General features: G+C 45.9%; 1 protein-coding gene across 1 annotated transcript in view; it reads right to left on the bottom strand.

Annotated features, from left to right (window-relative positions):
• The window catches only part of ADGRB1 (adhesion G protein-coupled receptor B1), a gene marked incomplete in the record, with an annotated part of 689,450 nt that overhangs the window by 81,181 nt on the left and 588,104 nt on the right, over positions 1 to 20,165 (bottom strand). Inside the window, 2 exon segments of the mRNA XM_056522870.1 lie at positions 777 to 843; positions 16,299 to 16,368. Coding sequence (XP_056378845.1) covers positions 777 to 843; positions 16,299 to 16,368 — 137 coding nt within the window.

Below are 20,165 nucleotides of genomic sequence, written 5' to 3'. Positions count from 1 at the left end.
GGCAGAAGTATACATAAAACTTGGGTTGTGGTGCCTAAGGGAGCCCAAAGGTAAGTCTTCTACATAGAATTATAAATGGGTAGGCGGGGGACTTGTTAATGAGTTTGCATTGGGGCCCAGGAATTTCATGTTACCCTCTAGTGCCCACCGTCAATCAGATATTAAAGGGGTACTCCGCCCCTAGACAAAGGATAGGGGACAAGATGTCTGATTGCGGGGGTCCGTGCCCATCGTCAGCCAGATATTAAAGGGGTACTCCGCACCTTGATATCTTATCCCCTATCCAAAGGACAGGGAATAAGAGGTCTGATGACGGGGGTTCCGCCCCCTCTCATAGACTTGCGTTGAGGGGGCATGGCCGTGACATCACGAGCCTCTGGCACTGAAACCGATGATCTAAACCAACGCTGGGTGCAGCGGCCGGACCCCCGCGATCAGACATCTTAACCCCTATCCTTTGGATAGGGGATAAGATGTCTAGGGACAGAGTACCCCTTTAAGAATATCCTTCTACAGTATAATAATGATATTCTGAGGACTGGAGACCACACAGAGCAGCCGCCAAGGTTTATAATTCCTCTGTGATCTCCGCGGAGGGATTACGGCTTTGTCACATCATTAATCCCCTTATTGTCTCTAAAACTGAACATCACTGGAGTTTTTACCAAATATCTGCTCTCGCCTCCTCCACTCTGATGTTTCTCAATGACTCGTATTAAATGGAGAAAAAAAAATCATAAGAAAAAACAAGAAGGAGGATTCATCAAACAAAATACCAAAACAACAGCAGCGGCCGGGCCCACGAAGGCGTAGAGGAGACCTCCTTCCAGAGACAACCAGCAACTGCAAGAGATAAACAAGAGTGTCAGCTGACGCCATGAATACAAATGCGCAAAATGTCACTATCCGGGCTAAGCCACCTGTCGATCTCCGCTAAGTACACATGCCACTGCAGAGAGCAATGACGTGCAAGAACTTCTGAGATACTACAAGTTGCTTAAAGGGATACTCCGCTGCTCAGTGTTTTGAACAAACTGTTCCGAACGCTGGAGCTGGCCTGCCGCCTCAAGATGTCACGCTCCGCCCCCTTATTGAAAGTCTATGGGAGGGGGGGAGTGATAGCCGTCACGCCCCCTCCCATAGATTTGCATTGAGGGGGTGGGGCATGAAATAATGAGAGGGCGGGGCTATGACGTCACAAGCTTCGGGCGTCGGCTCTAGTGTTTGGAACAGAGTACCCCTTTAAGGCTGGAAATAAGATGTTATTCAATGCGGAAGTTTGTTGTCGTCAACCTGAGACCCTCCATCTGTTGGGAAATCACCACAACTCTCATCATGCCCTGACATCCTGGGGTTGTTCCTTCCTTAGTGCCCCCTCATTGATTCCATTTTGCCTTATATTGTGATTTAAAGTGCGATAATTCTAAAAAGAATTCTCCTATATTTATTCCAGCAGATCCACCAGATCGGACTCATCTCAGGCTGTAAAGCAACTGGCTGCAGCAGAAGCCCTCCCCCACTGCTTGGACTCAGGGCCGCCATCAGGGGGGTGCAGCCGGTAGCCCAGTAAGGGGCCCAGGCCTCCAGTAATGGCTATGCTGTGACCGATACTGGCACGGTCCAGCAGTTGCCATAACCGGACCATTCACCTGGGAGTCCCATCGCACCCCCTCCGATCGGGACCGCAGGTGAGGGGGGGGGGGGGGTCTGTGGATCCGGGATACCTTTAAGACGCACCCAGTGTTCAACGTGCACTCGGCTGCGGCGGCTGATGTGACAGGAAAGAGCCAGTGGCTCCGTCCTTTCATTTCAACCTGGGGTTTCTCTGCGGCAGCGGCTCTGTAGAGGCTGTCCACATAGGAAGCAGAGAAAGAAGAGAAGTGGCAGGAGCTGCGGGGGGAACAAAGGAGATTTTTTTTTTTTTTCTCATGGACCTGTGCAATGTGAGGGGGGCATTATTATGTATGGGGAAAATGCAAGGGGGCATTATTACGTATGGGGGCAATGTGAGGGGGCATTATTATCATGTATGGGGGCAATGCGAGGGGGCATTATTATGTATGGGGCAATGTGAGGGGGCATTATTATCATGTATGGGGGCAATGCGAGGGGGAATTATTATGTATGGGGGAAATGCAAGGGGGCATTATTATGCAAGGGGGCATTATTATGTATGGGGGCAAAGCAAGGGGGTCATAATTATGTATGGGGGAAATGCAAGGGGACATTATTATGTATGGGGACAATGCGAGGGGGCATTATTATGTATGGAGACAATGCGAGGGGGAATTATTATGTATGGGGGAAATGCAAGGGGGCATTATTATGTATGGGGGCGATATTATGTATGGGGCAATGCGAGGTGGCATTATTATGTATGAGGGCAATGCGAGGGGCCATTATTATGTATGGGGCAATGTGAGGGGGCATTATTATGCATGGGGGCAATGCGAGGGGCATTATTATGTAGAGGGGCAATGTGAGGTGGCATTATTATGTATGGGGACAGTCGGAGGGGGCATTATTATCCAGACCACAAGCTGTGTAAGGGGCCTCAACAATTCTGATGGCAGCCCTGCTCGGATTGCAATGGTAGATAAGTATTGCTCAGCACCACTGCATACTGATGAATATAGATGTATTACAGAGGAGGGGTCTCAAACACAACCTTGCCTTATCTTAGAGCAGTGGTCTCAAACTGTGGCCTTCCAGATGTTGCAAAACTTCAACTCCCAGCATTCCCGGACAGCCAACGGCAACGGCTGTCCGAGCATGCTGGGAGTTGACTTTTTGCAACATCTGGAGGGCCACAGTTTAAGACCACTTCTCTAAGATAAGGCAAGGACATGCAATTAATGGGCTCCAACCACTGTGGCTCCACAGTCAATGGAAGTGCCATGGGCTCTAGGTAAGACCTACACTACTTTGTCCTCTTCAGTTTCTTAAGGCACTGTCATGGTCCATCACCAGATATCCTGGGCACACCATACAATGTCCGGAGAAAGTCAACCAGAGCCAAGAGGAAATGAAGCACTCATGTTGACCAATGGCATATGGACAATGGTGGAATATCCTAGTTATAGGTCATAAGTGTTCTTATTGGAAGTGACATGGACTCTAGGAAAGCTTTATATATACTTTGTCTCTTGTAGGCTCTGGTTCACTTTCTGAGGATGTCCCATGGTTGGACATTGACTATTATAGGCAGATCAAGAAATTTGGTATGGTTGGCCCACTGCCAATTGAAATTAATTGTATGGTTGGCCCACTGCTAATTGAAATGAAGTGTATGGTTGGCCCACTGTTAATTGAAATGAAGTGTATGGTTGGCCCACTGCCAATTGAAATTAATTGTATGGTTGGCCCACTGCTAATTGAAATGAAGTGTATGGTTGGCCCACTGCTAATTGAAATTAAGTGTATGGTTGGCCCACTGTTAATTGAAATGAAGTGTATGGTTGGCCCACTGCTAATACACATTGTTGGTGTAGTCTAGCAATTGGCCACCAATGTATCATCTTGGGAGTGACATGGACTCTAGGAAAGCACTAAACTACAATGTTGTAAGCTCCACTTCACTTTATCAAGTCATTACTATGGTCAGTCATACACAATAATGGGCAGACTATACAACTTCTGGAGAAGGCCAAGCAGTGCCGACGGGAGATGGTGGGCTTCCTTGGACCTCTGCCAATTGGGCACTGATGACATATCCTAGTGATAGGTCACCAATGTCTATTTTAGAAGTGTAGCTGCAAATAGAATAAGAGTAGCACTCACCAAGATATGGCAACCTTTATCTGTAATATTCATAAAAGGTGCAAAAGGCAAGACAAAGAAGAAGAAGGTACAGATGGCAGGGGCATTCGGCACAGCTGTTTCTTGCGTGGTGATGCACTTCCTCTTGCCGACACTGCCTTGGAGTGCGTCACTGCGCCCTGGAGACATTTGTATAGTGCATGGTGACGCACTCCCTCCTGCCGAAGCTCAGAGGGAGCACAAAACATCTGTCCCGAATGCTACTGCCATCTGTATCATCCTCTACTGTGTCTTGTCGTTGTGAACCATATCTTGGTGAGTGCCACTTTTATTCTGTTTGTTGCTACATTAAGCACCGCCACATTCCTCAGCAAGAGGAAGTGCGTCAACACGCATGAAACAGCTGTCTAGACCACCCCTGTCAATACCTGTTTTGTGCATGGTGACGCACTTCCTGTTGCCGATGTTGCTTTGGAGCGTCAGCAAGAGGAAGTGCGTCACCACTCACGAAACAGCTGTCCAGAGCGCCCCTGTCATCTGTACCATCCCCTTCTTTGTCTTGTTGTTTTGCACTTTTTATGAAGATTAAAGATGAACGTTGCCATATCTTGGTGAGTGTCACTTTAATTCTGTTTGGCTCTACAGTGATCATCCCCATATTGTCCTATGGGTGCTGGTCAAGTGCGATTTTCAACATCGGACCTAGTGTGATTTACATTTTATCACACAGTGTCGGAGTATTTTTGCCGTTTGATTGTATGTCTTAGAAGTGCGATGGGCTCTAGGAAGCCACTATACTACTTGTTTTCTGGTAGGTTCCAATTTGCTTTCTCGAGCCCATGGTCCACCATTGACTTATATGGGCAGATCACAAGACGTCTGGAAAAATCCAAGCAGAGCTGGCAGAAAATGGTTGCCATGATTGGACCCATGGCAACTGGACATTGGTGGAACATCCCATTTTATTCTGAACCGGTTAGGGGTTTTTTGTATGCTTGCTCTATACTTTTCTTACATTTCATCTTTTTTCAATGTGTTTCTCATCCCTGTGTTAATAAATGGGTCTGCAGGACATTTTAGGGCACGATCCCAATTCCCGTGTGGCATCAATATTGAGGCTCGCGGGCGCTCTTGTCTGACCTCCAGCGCACATCAGGTCTTCATCTCCTGCAGAAGATTTTTTTTTCGGCCACCTCCAGCTCGGTTTTGTCTTGACGCCGTTTTATTTGCAGGTAAACTGTTGTGAACATCTGATGAGCCCTCACCCCGCTCGTAGCAGACAGTGCGAAAACACAATGTATCTCTTCTTCACATGGGCTGACAGCAAAATGACTACTGTGAGAATCGCTGGCACGGAGATGAAAGGTTTTCCAGCGCTGTGCCAAGAGTCCAGACTTTACCGCCTGAATGCCAATGAGATCCCAGACAGCTGACCCTGGTCAATTGTTTCTGCTCCAGGGCCAAAACCAATATTGCGGTGACAGATGTCCGGGTAGTGGAAGCGATTGTGACACTCAGGTTTTCTGCCCCTCGCTGCGATGGCGTAGAGAACGAGCATCAGAGTGACACCGAGCTCTGGAGATCTATTAACTCTTACAAGGGGGATACAATCCATTACACTGCTAAAAAAAATCAGAATACAATGTAATGGGGGATTAAATCCCCTAACGACCGAGTCCATTTTGACCTTACAGACCAATGAATTTTTTATTTATTTTTATTTTTGCCCCCTTGCCTTATGTAAGGTTTATTTAAATTTTTCTTTCTTTTTTTAAAGGGGTACTCCGGCCCTAAGAAATCTTATTCCCTATCCAAAGGATAGGGGATAAGATGTCTGACCGTGGGGGGGGCCCTTCACTGGGGACCCCCGCAATCTTGCATTCGGCACCCACCTCTTTGAGCTGCACGCCGCGCTGCCAGCTCACAAACTGCCGGGTGCCGACCACGACTCGGCCCCCGTGTGACGTCACCCCCGCCCCGCTATGCAAGTCTATGGGAGGGGGCATGATTGGCATAGGAGAGGTGATATATAAGGGACAACCTGGGAGAGTGAGGGGTCAGTTTGTGAGGAGAACCAACAGAAGAGGAATTTGCCCGCCCACCCTATTTGGGTTGAGGTTAGCATGGTATTGGAGAGAGGGTGTGCTTTTTTTTTTTTTGGTCGTAGCGGCAGGAGCTAGAGCGGGACTTGGAGACAAGTGGAGAGAGTTTGGCTGTTAATGGAATGGTGGGGGTGGTACCCAGCCTCGTGTGGTGAACCCCTGCGGTGCCCTGGGGTCAGGTGAAGTAGGAGACCCCGGGAAGTGTCAGGAGGCCTCCAAGTCCCCTTCTGGCTGGGGGGGGGGGGGGGGGGGGTAGAGTTATATTGGGGAATAAAGTTATGCACTATTTTCTAGTTTGTAATTTTGTATTTTTGTATTGGTTTAAATATTTGGTCAGGTAATGTTTACCTGAATATTTATAAAAGGTATTAGTTATGTTGTGTAGTGGCCACTGTGGCCTTTCTACCAAATGACTGTCAGTGTGGTGTTTGGTGGAAGCAGGGTGGGGGTGGGGGGGTCACAGTGTATGTAGATACATGCATAACAAAAGCAACACTGTCCATGTTTTTGGTCATGCCCTGTTATGGAGAGAACGTGTCTTTCAATGCTATGCGGGCACTACTGTATCTATCTACATATATATATAAATATATATATATATATAGATAGATAGATAGATAGATAGATATCATGGGGTCCGCTGTATTCCGCTGTGCTATAGTGGGTCGGTGGTTGTGTTATGGAGATATCTTTGTCAGGTTGTGTTAAGGAGGAACTATGATGGTGTACATGGGAGAAAGGGGGCCCCATAGCAAAGATCCACATAGGCCTCCTATTTGGCATCTGAAAGATCTAGTGGTTATTCCCCCTTTGTCTTCCATGTCCCATTGGTCAATTCCACCCTCAAATTATTTTTTAACAATGCACAGATAACTGGAGAGCGGAAATCTTCTCAGTTTCTTACCAATAGTTGAAGGAATGAGACCAACCAAGACAGGGCCCCCTTTCTCCAAGGGCCCAATAGAAGATGCATGGTCAGCAGGGTCTGTTCTGCCTAATAGGCAAAGTAGGCAGCTGCCTAGGGCACCCTATAGATGGGGGGCGCCACTCTGCCCACTGCAAGAAAGTTAACAGTCAGCATCCAAAGCAGCCGCCACTTTTCCGAAACACTTGCCCAGCCAGCACCACCGTCTCACCCCAATCGGGTCCCCCCCCCCCCAAGTACCATAAGAATCTGAATTCTTCAGCCTGCTGGAGGAGCGCAGTGCCACCTCCTAAGCAGACGGGCAGGTCAGGTCCGTCCAGCATCCTGAACTTCCATACATCCGCCCAGTGAGGAGGAGGTTTGTTACAGTGTGCCACCCCAGTAGTAAGGTGGAGTGTGTCAAAGGGTGGAGCCAATGGGCGTGGTCAAGGGACAGCAAAATTAGCTTTCGCCTAGGGTGGCAAAAAACCTTGCACCAGCCCTGATGGTCTGCCACTATAGTACGTACTGTACGCCCTTTGGGACACCTTGTCAGGTTGTGTTATTGAGGACCTATGAGGGCACTGTGTTTGGCTATGCTATTGTGGTACAAAGGTTGTGTTATGGGGATAGCATAGCTCATCTTGTTATGGAGGGACTATGGCCGTGCTATGTTTGGTTGTGGGACAGTGAGACAACGGTGTGTTATGGGGATGCCTTGTCAAGTTGTATTATAGGGGGACTGTGTTTTTTTATGGTGGCGCTGTGCCTAGCCCCATATGGGGTTTCTAAAAAAAAAACATAATATGGAAAAAAAACACAAATATGCAAATAAAAGGAATTAATTATTGATTTTCGAAACTTTTTTTTTTTTTACATTTTCCTCCTTCATGTGATAACACTTTGTAAGACACACCCACTTTTATTAAACCCCACCCACCCTCTCTCTCACACAGTCATAGCAGGGCTCCCCAACCAAGTCCTTAAAGGGGTACTCCACCGCCCCAGTTGCAAACGCTGGGTGCGGGCTTCGGGGGTCGTGATGTCACGGCCACACCCCTCATCATGTCACGCCCCCTCAATGCAAGTCTATGGGAGGGGGCGTGACTGCTGTCACGCCCCCTCCCATAGACTTGCATTGAGGGGGCGTGGCGTGACATCACGAGGGGCGTGAATATGACATCACCACCCCCGCTGCCTGCACCCAGCATTCGGAACAAAATTTTCTGAAAGCTAGGGCAGTGGAGTACCCCTTTAAGGCATTTTTTTTTTAGTAAGTTACTTCATTGTAACAGAACAGAGACTGTTGGGCAATTAGGACTTGCTTGGGGACTCTTAGTCTTTTTTTTTTTTCAAAAATTTTTCAAAAATTTTCGATAAATTATTCATAAAAAGTTCCATTCCCAGCCCTCCTCCTGCACCGATGGCTCGGCTTTGACCCTGATGCTGAGAGAACTTGTGGCATGAAACTAAAAGAAAATAAAATTATGCAAAGAACAAAACCCCCGACCAAGGACATGTAACCAAGTAATTTTCCGAGGAATGAGCATCTTAACAAAATCATGATTGGCCTTCGCCTTCTCGGAGCGAACCCAGTCTACCTTGAAGACAGCTAATAAATTAATTCTAGCACTCACGCTGTTTTCAAGTCCCGTATTAAGATTAATGTCGCCCATTCTTTCCACCTAAATAAGGTGTTCTTAGCAATTTGTAAGCCGAACAAGTGGAAAGGTTTGACACGGTGGCACCGCGTGGCATGAAGCAGGTCATTATTCAATGTCAGGCCGGCTCCGCTCCCTACGTGGTGCACAAAGCTAAATATTATTCTCACACTTTCATCAAAGATGCTCCGTGACATTGAAAATCCCTACACTGATCTCTGTATAAATAACTTAAGATAATACCGCCATCTCAGCGTGGCAGATATGAGATGTGGTACTATGTGATTAGGGGCTACGGTGCTGGGGACATCCAAGCAATAGGGGTCGTCCTTATGTAATCCTGATACTTCTATAGGATTAGCTGTATATTCAGTATGGAGTGAGTGAGAGTTCAAGGACATATGGTTCAGTAAGAGTGCAGGGACAGCTTGTCCAGTAAGAGCGCAGGGACGGCTTGTCCAGTAAGAGCGCAGGGACAGCTTGTCCAATAAGAGCGCAGGGACAGCTTGTCCAGTAAGAGCGCAGGGACAGCTTGTCCAGTAAGAGTGCAGGGACAGCTTGTCCAATAAGAGCGCAGGGACAGCTTGTCCAGTAAGAGCGCAGGGACGGCTTGTCCAGTAAGAGCGCAGGGACGGCTTGTCCAGTAAGAGCGCAGGGACGGCTTGTCCAGTAAGAGCGCAGGGACAGCTTGTCCAGTAAGAGCGCAGGGACAGCTTGTCCAGTAAGAGCGCAGGGACAGCTTGTCCAGTAAGAGTGCAGGGACAGCTTGTCCAGTAAGAGCGCAGGGACAGCTTGTCCAGTAAGAGCGCAGGGACGGCTTGTCCAGTAAGAGCGCAGGGACAGCTTGTCCAGTAAGAGTGCAGGGACAGCTTGTCCAGTAAGAGCGCAGGGACAGCTTGTCCAGTAAGAGCGCAGGGACGGCTTGTCCAGTAAGAGCGCAGGGACGGCTTGTCCAGTAAGAGCGCAGGGACAGCTTGTCCAGTAAGAGCGCAGGGACAGCTTGTCCAGTAAGAGCGCAGGGACAGCTTGTCCAGTAAGAGCGCAGGGACAGCTTGTCCAGTAAGAGCGCAGGGACAGCTTGTCCAGTAAGAGTGCAGGGACAGCTTGTCCAGTAAGAGCGCATGGACGGCTTGTCCAGTAAGAGTGCAGGGACAGCTTGTCCAGTAAGAGCGCAGGGACAGCTTGCCCAGTAAGAGCGCAGGGACAGCTTGTCCAGTAAGAGCGCAGGGACAGCTTGTCCAGTAAGAGCGCAGGGACAGCTTGTCCAGTAAGAGCGCAGGGACAGCTTGTCCAGTAAGAGCGCAGGGACAGCTTGTCCAGTAAGAGCGCAGGGACAGCTTGTCCAGTAAGAGCGCAGGGACAGCTTGTCCAGTAAGAGTGCAGGGACATCTTGTCCAGTAAGAGCGCAGGGACAGCTTGTCCAGTAAGAGCACAGGGACGGCTTGTCGAGTAAGAGCGCAGGGACAGCTTGTCCAGTAAGAGCTCAGTGACAGCTTGTCGAGTAGGAGCGCAGGGACAGCTTGTCCAGTAAGAGCTCAGTGACAGCTTGTCCAGTAAGAGCGCAGGGACAGCTTGTCCAGTAAGAGCGCAGGGACAGCTTGTCGAGTAGGAGCGCAGGGACAGCTTGTCCAGTAAGAGCGCAGGGACAGCTTGTCGAGTAGGAGCGCAGGGACAGCTTGTCCAGTAAGAGCGCAGGGACAGCTTGTCGAGTAGGAGCGCAGGGACAGCTTGTCAAGTAGGAGTGCTGAGACATCTTGTCCAGTAAGAGCGCAGGGACAGCTTGTCGAGTAGGAGTGCTGAGACATCTTGTCCAGTGGTGCATAAGCATTTATCATGCCTTAGGATGCAGGCGGCGGAGGATAGAGCCTCTCTGCTGCCTGAACCAAGGAAAGGCTTGCCTACATATCAACACTCAGACCAGTAGACACCAGGGATGCTCTCCAAAAACTCTTTAAAGGGGTATTCCAGGAATTTATTTGACTATGCTACAGGGGCTGTAAAGTTAGTGCAGTCCATAATATAGTGTCTGTACCTGTGTGTGATGGTTTTCTCACAATTCTTCTGTGATTTTCACTCCAATATTTATTTTTACCAGCATACAAAATTACTGTTGTCTCAGATTTTTCCCAGGTTGCAATGTGGCCGAGACCTGACATCACTAGTCAGCTGATGACAGGGAGCCTGTCTGCTTCAATGGGTGGAGCGATCACTTGGTGTGAGAGAGATCAATCTGCAACTAATGCAACAGCTGTAGGCACCCTGATTGAAAACCACAGGTCATTTGAATGGATGCAGCTCATTTATGTTTCAATGGGTGGGGTGGCTGATGTGTGGGAGGGAGGAAAATGGAATTATGGGATTTGTAGACAGAAGATGAAAACTAAAACCGGAAATACCAGTTCACAAAAAGGTAGCCACAGTGTTATGGTATCTCACAACATAGCCATTTAGCCCCAAGACAAGCGCAGATCCTTCCTAAGCCATGTCCATTACTGTCATCACCTTATAGTGGAGAACCCCTTTAAATGCTGACATCCCTATTGATCAATGTATTTAAATTGTTAAAATGACTGATATCAGAGTGATTGCCAGTGTTGATCATAATCGTGAGGAATTGTCTGCAGATTGCCTTATGGGATCTGTATGGATCTTGTAGGGGGTCTGTATGGAGTCTGTATCGTGCCTGTATGGTGCCTGTATGATGTCGGTAGGGGGTCTGTATGGAGTCTGTATCGTGCCTGTATGGTGCCTGTATGATGTCGGTAGGGGGTCTGTATGGAGTCTGTATCGTGCCTGTATGGTGCCTGTATGATGTCTGTAGGGGGTCTGTATGGAGTCTGTATCGTGCCTGTATGGTGCCTGTATGATGTCTGTAGGGGGTCTGTATGGAGTCTGTATCGTGCCTGTATGGTGCCTGTATGATGTCGGTAGGGGGTCTGTATGGAGTCTGTATCATGCCTGTATGGTGTCTGTAGGGATTCTGTATGGAGTCTGTATAGAGTCTGTATGGAGTTTGAATGGAGTTTGTACGGTGCCTGTATGATGTCTGTAGGGGGTCTGTATGGAGTCTGTATGGTGCCTGTACAGGGTCTGCATGGAGTCTGCATGGAGTCTGTATGGGGTCTGTACGAGGTCTGTACAGGGTCTGTATGGAGTCTGTATGGGGTCTGTACGAGGTCTGTATGAGGTCTGTACAGGGTCTGCATGGAGTCTGTATGGTGCCTGTATGATGTCTGTAGGGGGTGTTTATGGAGTCTGTAAGGTGCCTGTATGGTGTCTATAGGGAGTCTGTATAGAGTCTGTATGGAGTCTGCATGGAGTTTGAATAGAGTTTGTATGGTGCCTGTGTGATGTCTGTATGGAGTCTGTATGGTGCCTGTATGATGTCTGTATGGAGTCTGTATGGTGCCTGTATGGTGTCTGTATGGAGTCTGTATGGTGCCTGTATGGTGTCTGTATGGAGTCTGTATGGTGCCTGTATGGTGCCTGTACAGGGTCTGCATGGAGTCTGTATGGAGTCTGTGGTCTGTACGAGGTCTGTACAGGGTCTGTATGGAGTCTGTATGGTGCCTGTGTGGTGTCTGTAGGGGGTCTGTATGGAGTCTGTATGATGTCTGTATGGGGTCTGTATGGTGCCTGTAGGGAGTCTGTATAGAGTCTGTATGGTGCCTGTGTGGTGTCTGTAGGAAGTCTGTATGGAGTCTGTATGTAGTCTGTATGATGTCTGTATGGGGTATGTATGGTGCCTGTATGGGGTCTGTATGGAGTCTGCATGGTGCCTGTATGGTGTCTGTACAGGGTCTGTATGGGGTCTGTATGGAGTCTGTATGGTGCCTGTATGGTGTCTGTACAGGGTCTGTATGGTGCCTGTATGGGGTCTGTACAGGGACTGTGTGGAATCTGTAAGGTGCCTTTATAGGGTGTGTATGGATTCTGTATGAAGCCTGTATGTATTCTATATGGAGTCTGTATGGAGCCTGTATGTATTCTATATGGAGTCTGTATGGAGTCTGTATGAAGCATGTATTGGGTCTTTATGGATTCTGTATGGGGTTTGTATGGAGCCTTTATGGAATCTGTATAGAGGCTGTATGTTTCTGTATAGAGTCTGTATGAAGTCTGTATGGAGTCTGTATGGAGTCTGCAAGGATTATATATGGAGTCTGTATGGAGTCTGTATGGAGTCTGTATGGAGTATGCAAGGATTATATATGGAGTCTGTATGGAGTCTGCAAGGATTATGTATGGAGTCTGTATGGAGTCTGTATGGAGTCTGCATGGTGCCTGTATGGTGTCTGTACAGGGTCTGTATGATGCCTGTATGGGGTCTGTATGGAGTCTGCATGGTGCCTGTATGGTGTCTGTACAGGGTCTGTATGGTGCCTGTATGGGGTCTGTATGGAGTCTGCATGGTGCCTGTACAGGGTCTGTATGGTGCCTGTATGGGATCTGTACAGGGACTGTGTGGAATCTGTAAGGTGCCTTTATAGGGTGTGTATGGATTTTGTATGGAGCCTGTATGTATTCTATATAGAGTCTGTATGGAGTCTGTATGAAGCATGTATTGGGTCTTTATGGATTCTGTATGGGGTTTGTATGGAGCCTTTATGGAATCTGTATAGAGACTATATGTTTCTGTATAGAGTCTGTATGAAGTCTGTATGAAGTCTGTATGGAGTCTGTATGGAGTCTGTATAGAGTCTGTATGGAGTCTGTATGAAGTCTGTATGGAGTCTGTATGGAGTCTGTATGGAGTCTGTATGGAGTCTGTATGGAGTCTGTATGGAGTCTGTATGAAGTCTGTATGGAGTCTGTATGGAGTCTGTATGGAGTCTGCAAGGATTATGTATGGAGTCTGTATGGAGTCTGTATGGAGTCTGTATGGAGTCTGTATGGATTCTGTATGGAGTCTGTATGGATTCTGTATGGAGTCTGTATGGAGTCTGTATGGAGTCTGTATGGAGTCTGTATGGAGTCTGTATGGAGTCTGCAAGGATTATGTATGGAGTCTGTATGGTTCCTATATGGATTCTGTATGGATTCTGTATGGAGTCTGTATGGAGTCTGTTTGGAGTCTGTTTGGAGTCTGTATGGATTCTGTATGGCGTCTGTATGGTTCTCGTATGGATTATTTATAGGGTCTGTACGAATTCTGTATGGTTCCTGTATGGAGTATGTATTGAGCCTGTATGTATTCTGCATGCATTCTGTAAGGAGTCTGTATGGTTTCTGTATGGTTCCTGTATGGAGTCTATGTGGTTCCTGTATGGATTATTTATAGGATCGGTATGACTTATGTATGGAGTCTGTATGGTTCCTATATGGATCCTGTATGGTTTCTGTATGGATTATTTATAGGGTCTGTATGTTTCCTATATAGATTCTGTATGGTTTCTGTATGATTTCTGTACGTAGTCTGTATGGAGTCTGTATGGTTCCTATATGGGTTCTGTATGGTTTCTGTATCATTGCTGTATGGAGTCTGTATGGTTTCTGTATGGTTCCTGTATGGAGTCTGTATGGTTCCTGTATTGATTATTTATAGGGTCTGTATGATTCCTATATGGATTCTGTATGGTTTCTGTATGATTTCTGTACGGAGTCTGTATGGTTCTTATATGGATTATTTATAGGGTCTGTATGATTCCTATATGGATTCTGTATGGTTTCTGTATGATTTCTGTACGGAGTCTGTATGGTTCCTATATGGATTCTGTATGGTTTCTGTATGATTTATGTACGGAGTCTGTATGGTTCCTATATGGATTCTGTATGGATTCTGTATTAATTCTGTATGGAGTCTGTATGGTTCCTATATGGATTCTGTATGACTTCTGTATCATTGCTGTATGGATCCTGTATGGTTTCTGTATGGATTATTTATAGGGTCTGTATGATTCCTATATAGATTCTGTATGGTTTCTGTATGATTTCTGTACGTAGTCTGTATGGAGTCTGTATGGTTCCTATATGGATTTTGTATGGTTTCTGTATCATTGCTGTATGGAGTCTGTATGGTTTCTGTATGGTTCCTGTATGGAGTCTGTATGGTTCCTGTATGGATTATTTATAGGGTCTGTATGATTCCTATATGGATTCTGTATGGTTTCTGTATGATTTCTGTACGGAGTCTGTATGGTTCCTATATGGATTATTTATAGGGTCTGTATGATTCCTATATGGAGTCTGTATGGTTTCTGTATGGTTCCTGTATGGAGTCTGTATGGTTCCTGTATGGATTATTTATAGGGTCTGTATGATTCCTATATGGATTCTGTATGGTTTCTGTATGATTTCTGTACGGAGTCTGTATGGTTCCTGTATGGATTATTTATAGGGTCTGTATGATTCCTATATGGATTCTGTATAGTTTCTGTATGATTTCTGTACGGAGTCTGTATGGTTCCTATATGGATTCTGTATGGTTTCTGTATGATTTCTGTACGGAGTCTGTATGGTTCCTATATGGATTCTGTATGGATTCTGTATTAATTCTGTATGGAGTCTGTATGATTCCTATATGGATTCTGTATGGCTTCTGTATCGTTTCTGAATGGAATCTGTATGGAGCCTGTACGGAGTTTGTATGGAGCCATGGATTTTGTGTGTATAGATTCTGTGTAGTTTCTTTACAGTGTCTGTAGGAAAACAAGAACTTGTACAAATGATCCTGCAGATCAGTTTCCCATTAACCCCGTCACTGCCGCTCGCAGGGATCCAATCGCCGTCCTGCAGGCCTCCCCTCCCCTCACAGCTGCTCCCGCTCATCCAGCTGCAGGAGGAAAGATAAATGTCCCTGCAGTGAGTGCGAGCGGCTGCACAACCTGTGACCCCCCCCCCCCCCCCCACCGATCCCACCATAACCCAGCGGTGATTATTGGGGGAGCAATATACTCTGCAGTACTGAATGTGTGCTGAGGCTGCACCGCGCCGTCATTACACATTGCTGCAGTCTTGTGGGTATCCAGCCGACAGACAGCCGTGAATACATAACAAGCCTGCCAGGACTGCGGGCGACTGAGAGAGAGTCAATCAAACCAGATGCTGCAGAGCTGAACGGGTCACGGAGCAGCTGAAATGACATAGCGTTGGCATCTGTGCTAAATGTACAGCAGTGGTCTCCAAAATGTGGACCCGCAGCTGTTGCAAAACTACAACTCCCAGCATGCCCGGACAGCCGACGTTCAGTGACTCCAGTTTATCTGCATGGTCTGAAGTTCACCACCTATTCTGTGAGAGGCTCAGATTCCTGATACGTCTCCTCCATGCTTTACACTGCAGCTCCTCTTGCTAGATTGCCAGGTACAGGATGTCAAGAATAAATCATTTCTATTACATTAACAACAGAACATAATACATATAAATCAGTTGGTTTCTAAACTATGGACCTCCAGCTGTTGCAAAACTACAACTTCCAGCATGCCCGGACAGCCGTTGGCTGTCCGTGCATGCTGGAAGTTGTAGTTTTGCAACAGCTGGAGGTCCATAGTTTAGAGACCTAGGCTATACATAAATAGAATGAGGAAGAGGAGGAGACTTAATAAAATCTACACAATAAATCTATGTAAAAACAAGTAGAAAAATAAAAAATAAATAAATAAATAAATAATAGATAAATAAATAATAAATAAATAAATAAATAAATAATATATAAATAAATAATAAGTAAATAATATATAAATAAATAATAAATAAATAAATAAATATTATATAAATAAATAATAAATAAATAAATAATAAATAAATATATAATAGATAAATAAATAAGAAATAAATATATAATAGATAAATAAATAAGAAATAAATAAATAAGTAAATAAATGTGACTATAAGACGTCAGGATATGGGAGGATTCATGGACCGATTACTTACTAGTTGGCCGATCCGTATCCCTTCGCCTTCGTAAAACCAACAGATATCGCCACGACCAAAGCGGGAAGACCTGAAAGACAGAGGAAAGTCCGATTTAGACTTACAATATATCCAGAAAGTCTTCACCCTGTCACTATATACAATGTATTCAGAAAGTCTTCACCCCCGGTCACTATATACAATGTATCCAGAAAGTCTTCACCCCCGGTCACTATATACAATGTATCCAGAAAGTCTTCACCCCCAGACACTATATACAATATATCCAGAAAGTCTTCACCCCCTGTCACTATATACAATGTATCCAGAAAGTCTTCACCCCCAGACACTATATACAATATATCCAGAAAGTCTTCACCCCCGGTCACTATATACAATGCATCCAGAAAGTCTTCACCCCCGGTCACTATGTACAATGTATCCAGAACGTCTTCACCCCGGTCACTATATACAATATATCCAGAAAGTCTTCACCCCCGGTCACTATATACAATATATCCAGAAAGTCTTCACCCCCGGTCACTATATACAATGTATCCAGAAAGTCTTCACCCCCGGTCACTATATACAATATATCCAGAAAGTCTTCACCCCCAGTCACTATATACAATGTATCCAGAAAGTCTTCACCCCCGGTCACTATATACAATGTATCCAGAAAGTCTTCAACCCCGGTCACTATATACAATATATCCAGAAAGTCTTCATTCCCAGTAACTATATACAATGTATCCAGAAAGTCTTCAGCCCCGGTCACTATATACAATGTATCCAGAAAGTCTTCACCCCCGATCACTATATACAGTGTATCCAGAAAGTCTTCACCCCCAATCACTATGTACAATGTATCCAGAAAGTCTTCACCCCCGGTCACTATATACAATATATCCAGAAAGTCTTCATTCCCAGTAACTATATACAATGTATACAGAAAGTCTTCATCCCCAATCACTATATACAATGTATCCAGAAAGTCTTCACCCCGGTCACTATATACAATGTATCCAGAAAGTCTTCACCCCGGTCACTATATACAATGTATCCAGAAAGTCTTCACCCCGGTCACTATATACAATGTATCCAGAAAGTCTTCACCCCCGGTCACTATATACAATGTATCCAGAAAGTCTTCACCCCGGTCACTATATACAATGTATCCAGAAAGTCTTCACCCCCGGTCACTATATACAATGTATCCAGAAAGTCTTCACCCCCGATCACTATATACAATGTATCCAGAAAGTCTTCATCCCCAATCACTATATACAATGTATCCAGAAAGTCTTCACCCCCGGTCACTATATACAATGTATCCAGAAAGTCTTCACCCCCGATCACTATATACAATGTATCCAGAAAGTCTTCATCCCAAATCACTATATACAGTGTATCCAGAAAGTCTCCACCCCCGGTCACTATATACAATGTATCCAGAAAGTCTTCACCCCCGGTCACTATATACAATGTATCCAGAAAGTCTTCATCCCAAATCACTATATACAGTGTATCCAGAAAGTCTCCACCCCCGGTCACTATATACAATGTATCCAGAAAGTCTTCACCCCCGGTCACTATATACAATGTATCCAGAAAGTCTTCACCCCCGGTCACTATATACAATGTATCCAGAAAGTCTTCACCCCCGGTCACTATATACAATGTATCCAGAAAGTCTCCACCCCCGGTCACTATATACAATGTATCCAGAAAGTCTTCATCCCCAGTCACTATATACAATGTACCCAGAAAGTCTTCACCCCCGGTCACATAATACCCTTAGATACAGCATCTCAGCATACAGCATCACACATGGCAGGCTTAGATACACCACTAGAGCTTACAGTATCGCAAATGATAGATATATCGGCAGCACAACAGATAACATCACACATGATAGGTTTAATAAATCAGGATGGCATAGAGTACCACATCTGATAAAATTAGATACACTGGCTCAGTAGGCCGTATCACACCTAATAAACTTAAGTACAGTGGCTCAGAAGACAGTATTACACAGTATAAGCTTAGCTATAGTGGTTCATCATACCATATCACACATGACAAGCTTAGATACATTAACAGAACATACAGTATCACACATATCAGGCTTAGATATGTCAACATCAGACAGTACAACACATAATACACCTATATACAGCAACTCCACATACAGCATCACACATGGCAGGCTTAGATACATCAGCAGAGCATACAGTATCACAAATCATAGCTATATCAGCAGCACAATAGACAAGCATCACAAATTATAGGTTTAGATACATCAGCACGGCATACTGTACCACACCTGATAGGATTAGCTACACCGACTTGACAGACATTATTACACATGATAAGCTTAGATACAGTCGCTCAACATACAGTATCACACGGTAAGCTTAGACACAATATATCACAGACAGTATCACATATTATAGGATTAGATTCACTTGTTCACACAATAGTATCCAGGGCTCAAGTCCTGCAGGAACTCATGGGAACGGAGTCCCTGCACTTTTTCCACAGCAGGAACGCAGTTCCCATTAGCAGGAGTCCTGCAGGACCATCCCTTAAAGGGGTACTCCGCCCCTAATCATTGTATCCCCTATCCAAAATTTAGGGGATAAGATGTCTGAACGCGGGGGTCCCGCCGCTGGGGACCCCTGCGATCTCGGCTGTAACACCCCAGACATCAGGTTCATGGAGTGAACTTCGCTCTGTGCTGAATGACTGGTGAAGGGGGCAGAGGCTTGTGACGTCACGGCCATGCCCCCTCAATGCAAGTCTATGGGAGGCCGTCATGCCCCCTCCCCTAGACTTGTATTGAGGGGCTGTGGCCGTGACGTCACGAGCCTCCGGCGCTGCACCCAGCGATCTAAACGAATGCCGGGTGCAGCAGGGAGATCGCGGGGGTCCCCGGTGGTGGGACCCCTGCGATCAGACATCTTATCCCCTATCCCACACTTTTTTTCCCAGGACCTGCCCCTGATAGTATCACACATGATAGTCTTAGATACGTCATCCCATCAGACGGCATCACTCATGATAGACTTAGATACGTCATCCCATCAGACAGTATCACACATGATAGTCTTAAATACGTCATCCCATCAGACGGCATCACACATGATAGACTTAGATACGTCATCCCGTCAGACGGCATCACACATGATAGTCTTAGATACATCATCCCATCAGACAGTATCACACGTGATAGACTTAGATACGTTATCCCATCAGACGGCATCACACATGATAGACTTAGATACATCATCCCATCAGACGGCATCACACATGATAGTCTTAGATACGTCATCCCATCAGACGGCATCACACATGATAGTCTTAGATATGTCATCCCATCAGACGGCATCACACATGATAGTCTTAGATACATCATCCCATCAGACAGTATCACACATGATAGTCTTAGATACATCATCCCATCAGACAGTATCACACGTGATAGACTTAGATACGTTATCCCATCAGACGGCATCACACATGATAGACTTAGATACGTCATCCCATCAGACGGCATCACTCATGATAGACTTAGATACGTCATCCCATCAGACAGTATCACACATGATAGTCTTAGATACGTCATCCCATCAGACGCCATCACACATGATAGTCTTAGATATGTCATCCCATCAGACGCCATCACACATGATAGTCTTAGATACATCATCCCATCAGACAGTATCACACATGATAGTCTTAGATACGTCATCCCATCAGACAGTATCACACGTGATAGACTTAGATACGTCATCCCATCAGACAGTATCACACATGATAGTCTTAGATACGTCATCCATCAGACGGCATCACACATGGCAGGCTTAGATACATCAGCAGAGCATA

The sequence above is a fragment of the Hyla sarda genome, chromosome 5 (assembly GCF_029499605.1).
Source record: "Hyla sarda isolate aHylSar1 chromosome 5, aHylSar1.hap1, whole genome shotgun sequence".
Classification (NCBI taxonomy): Eukaryota; Metazoa; Chordata; class Amphibia; order Anura; family Hylidae; genus Hyla; species Hyla sarda.
This window is presented reverse-complemented; position numbering and strand designations above follow the sequence as displayed.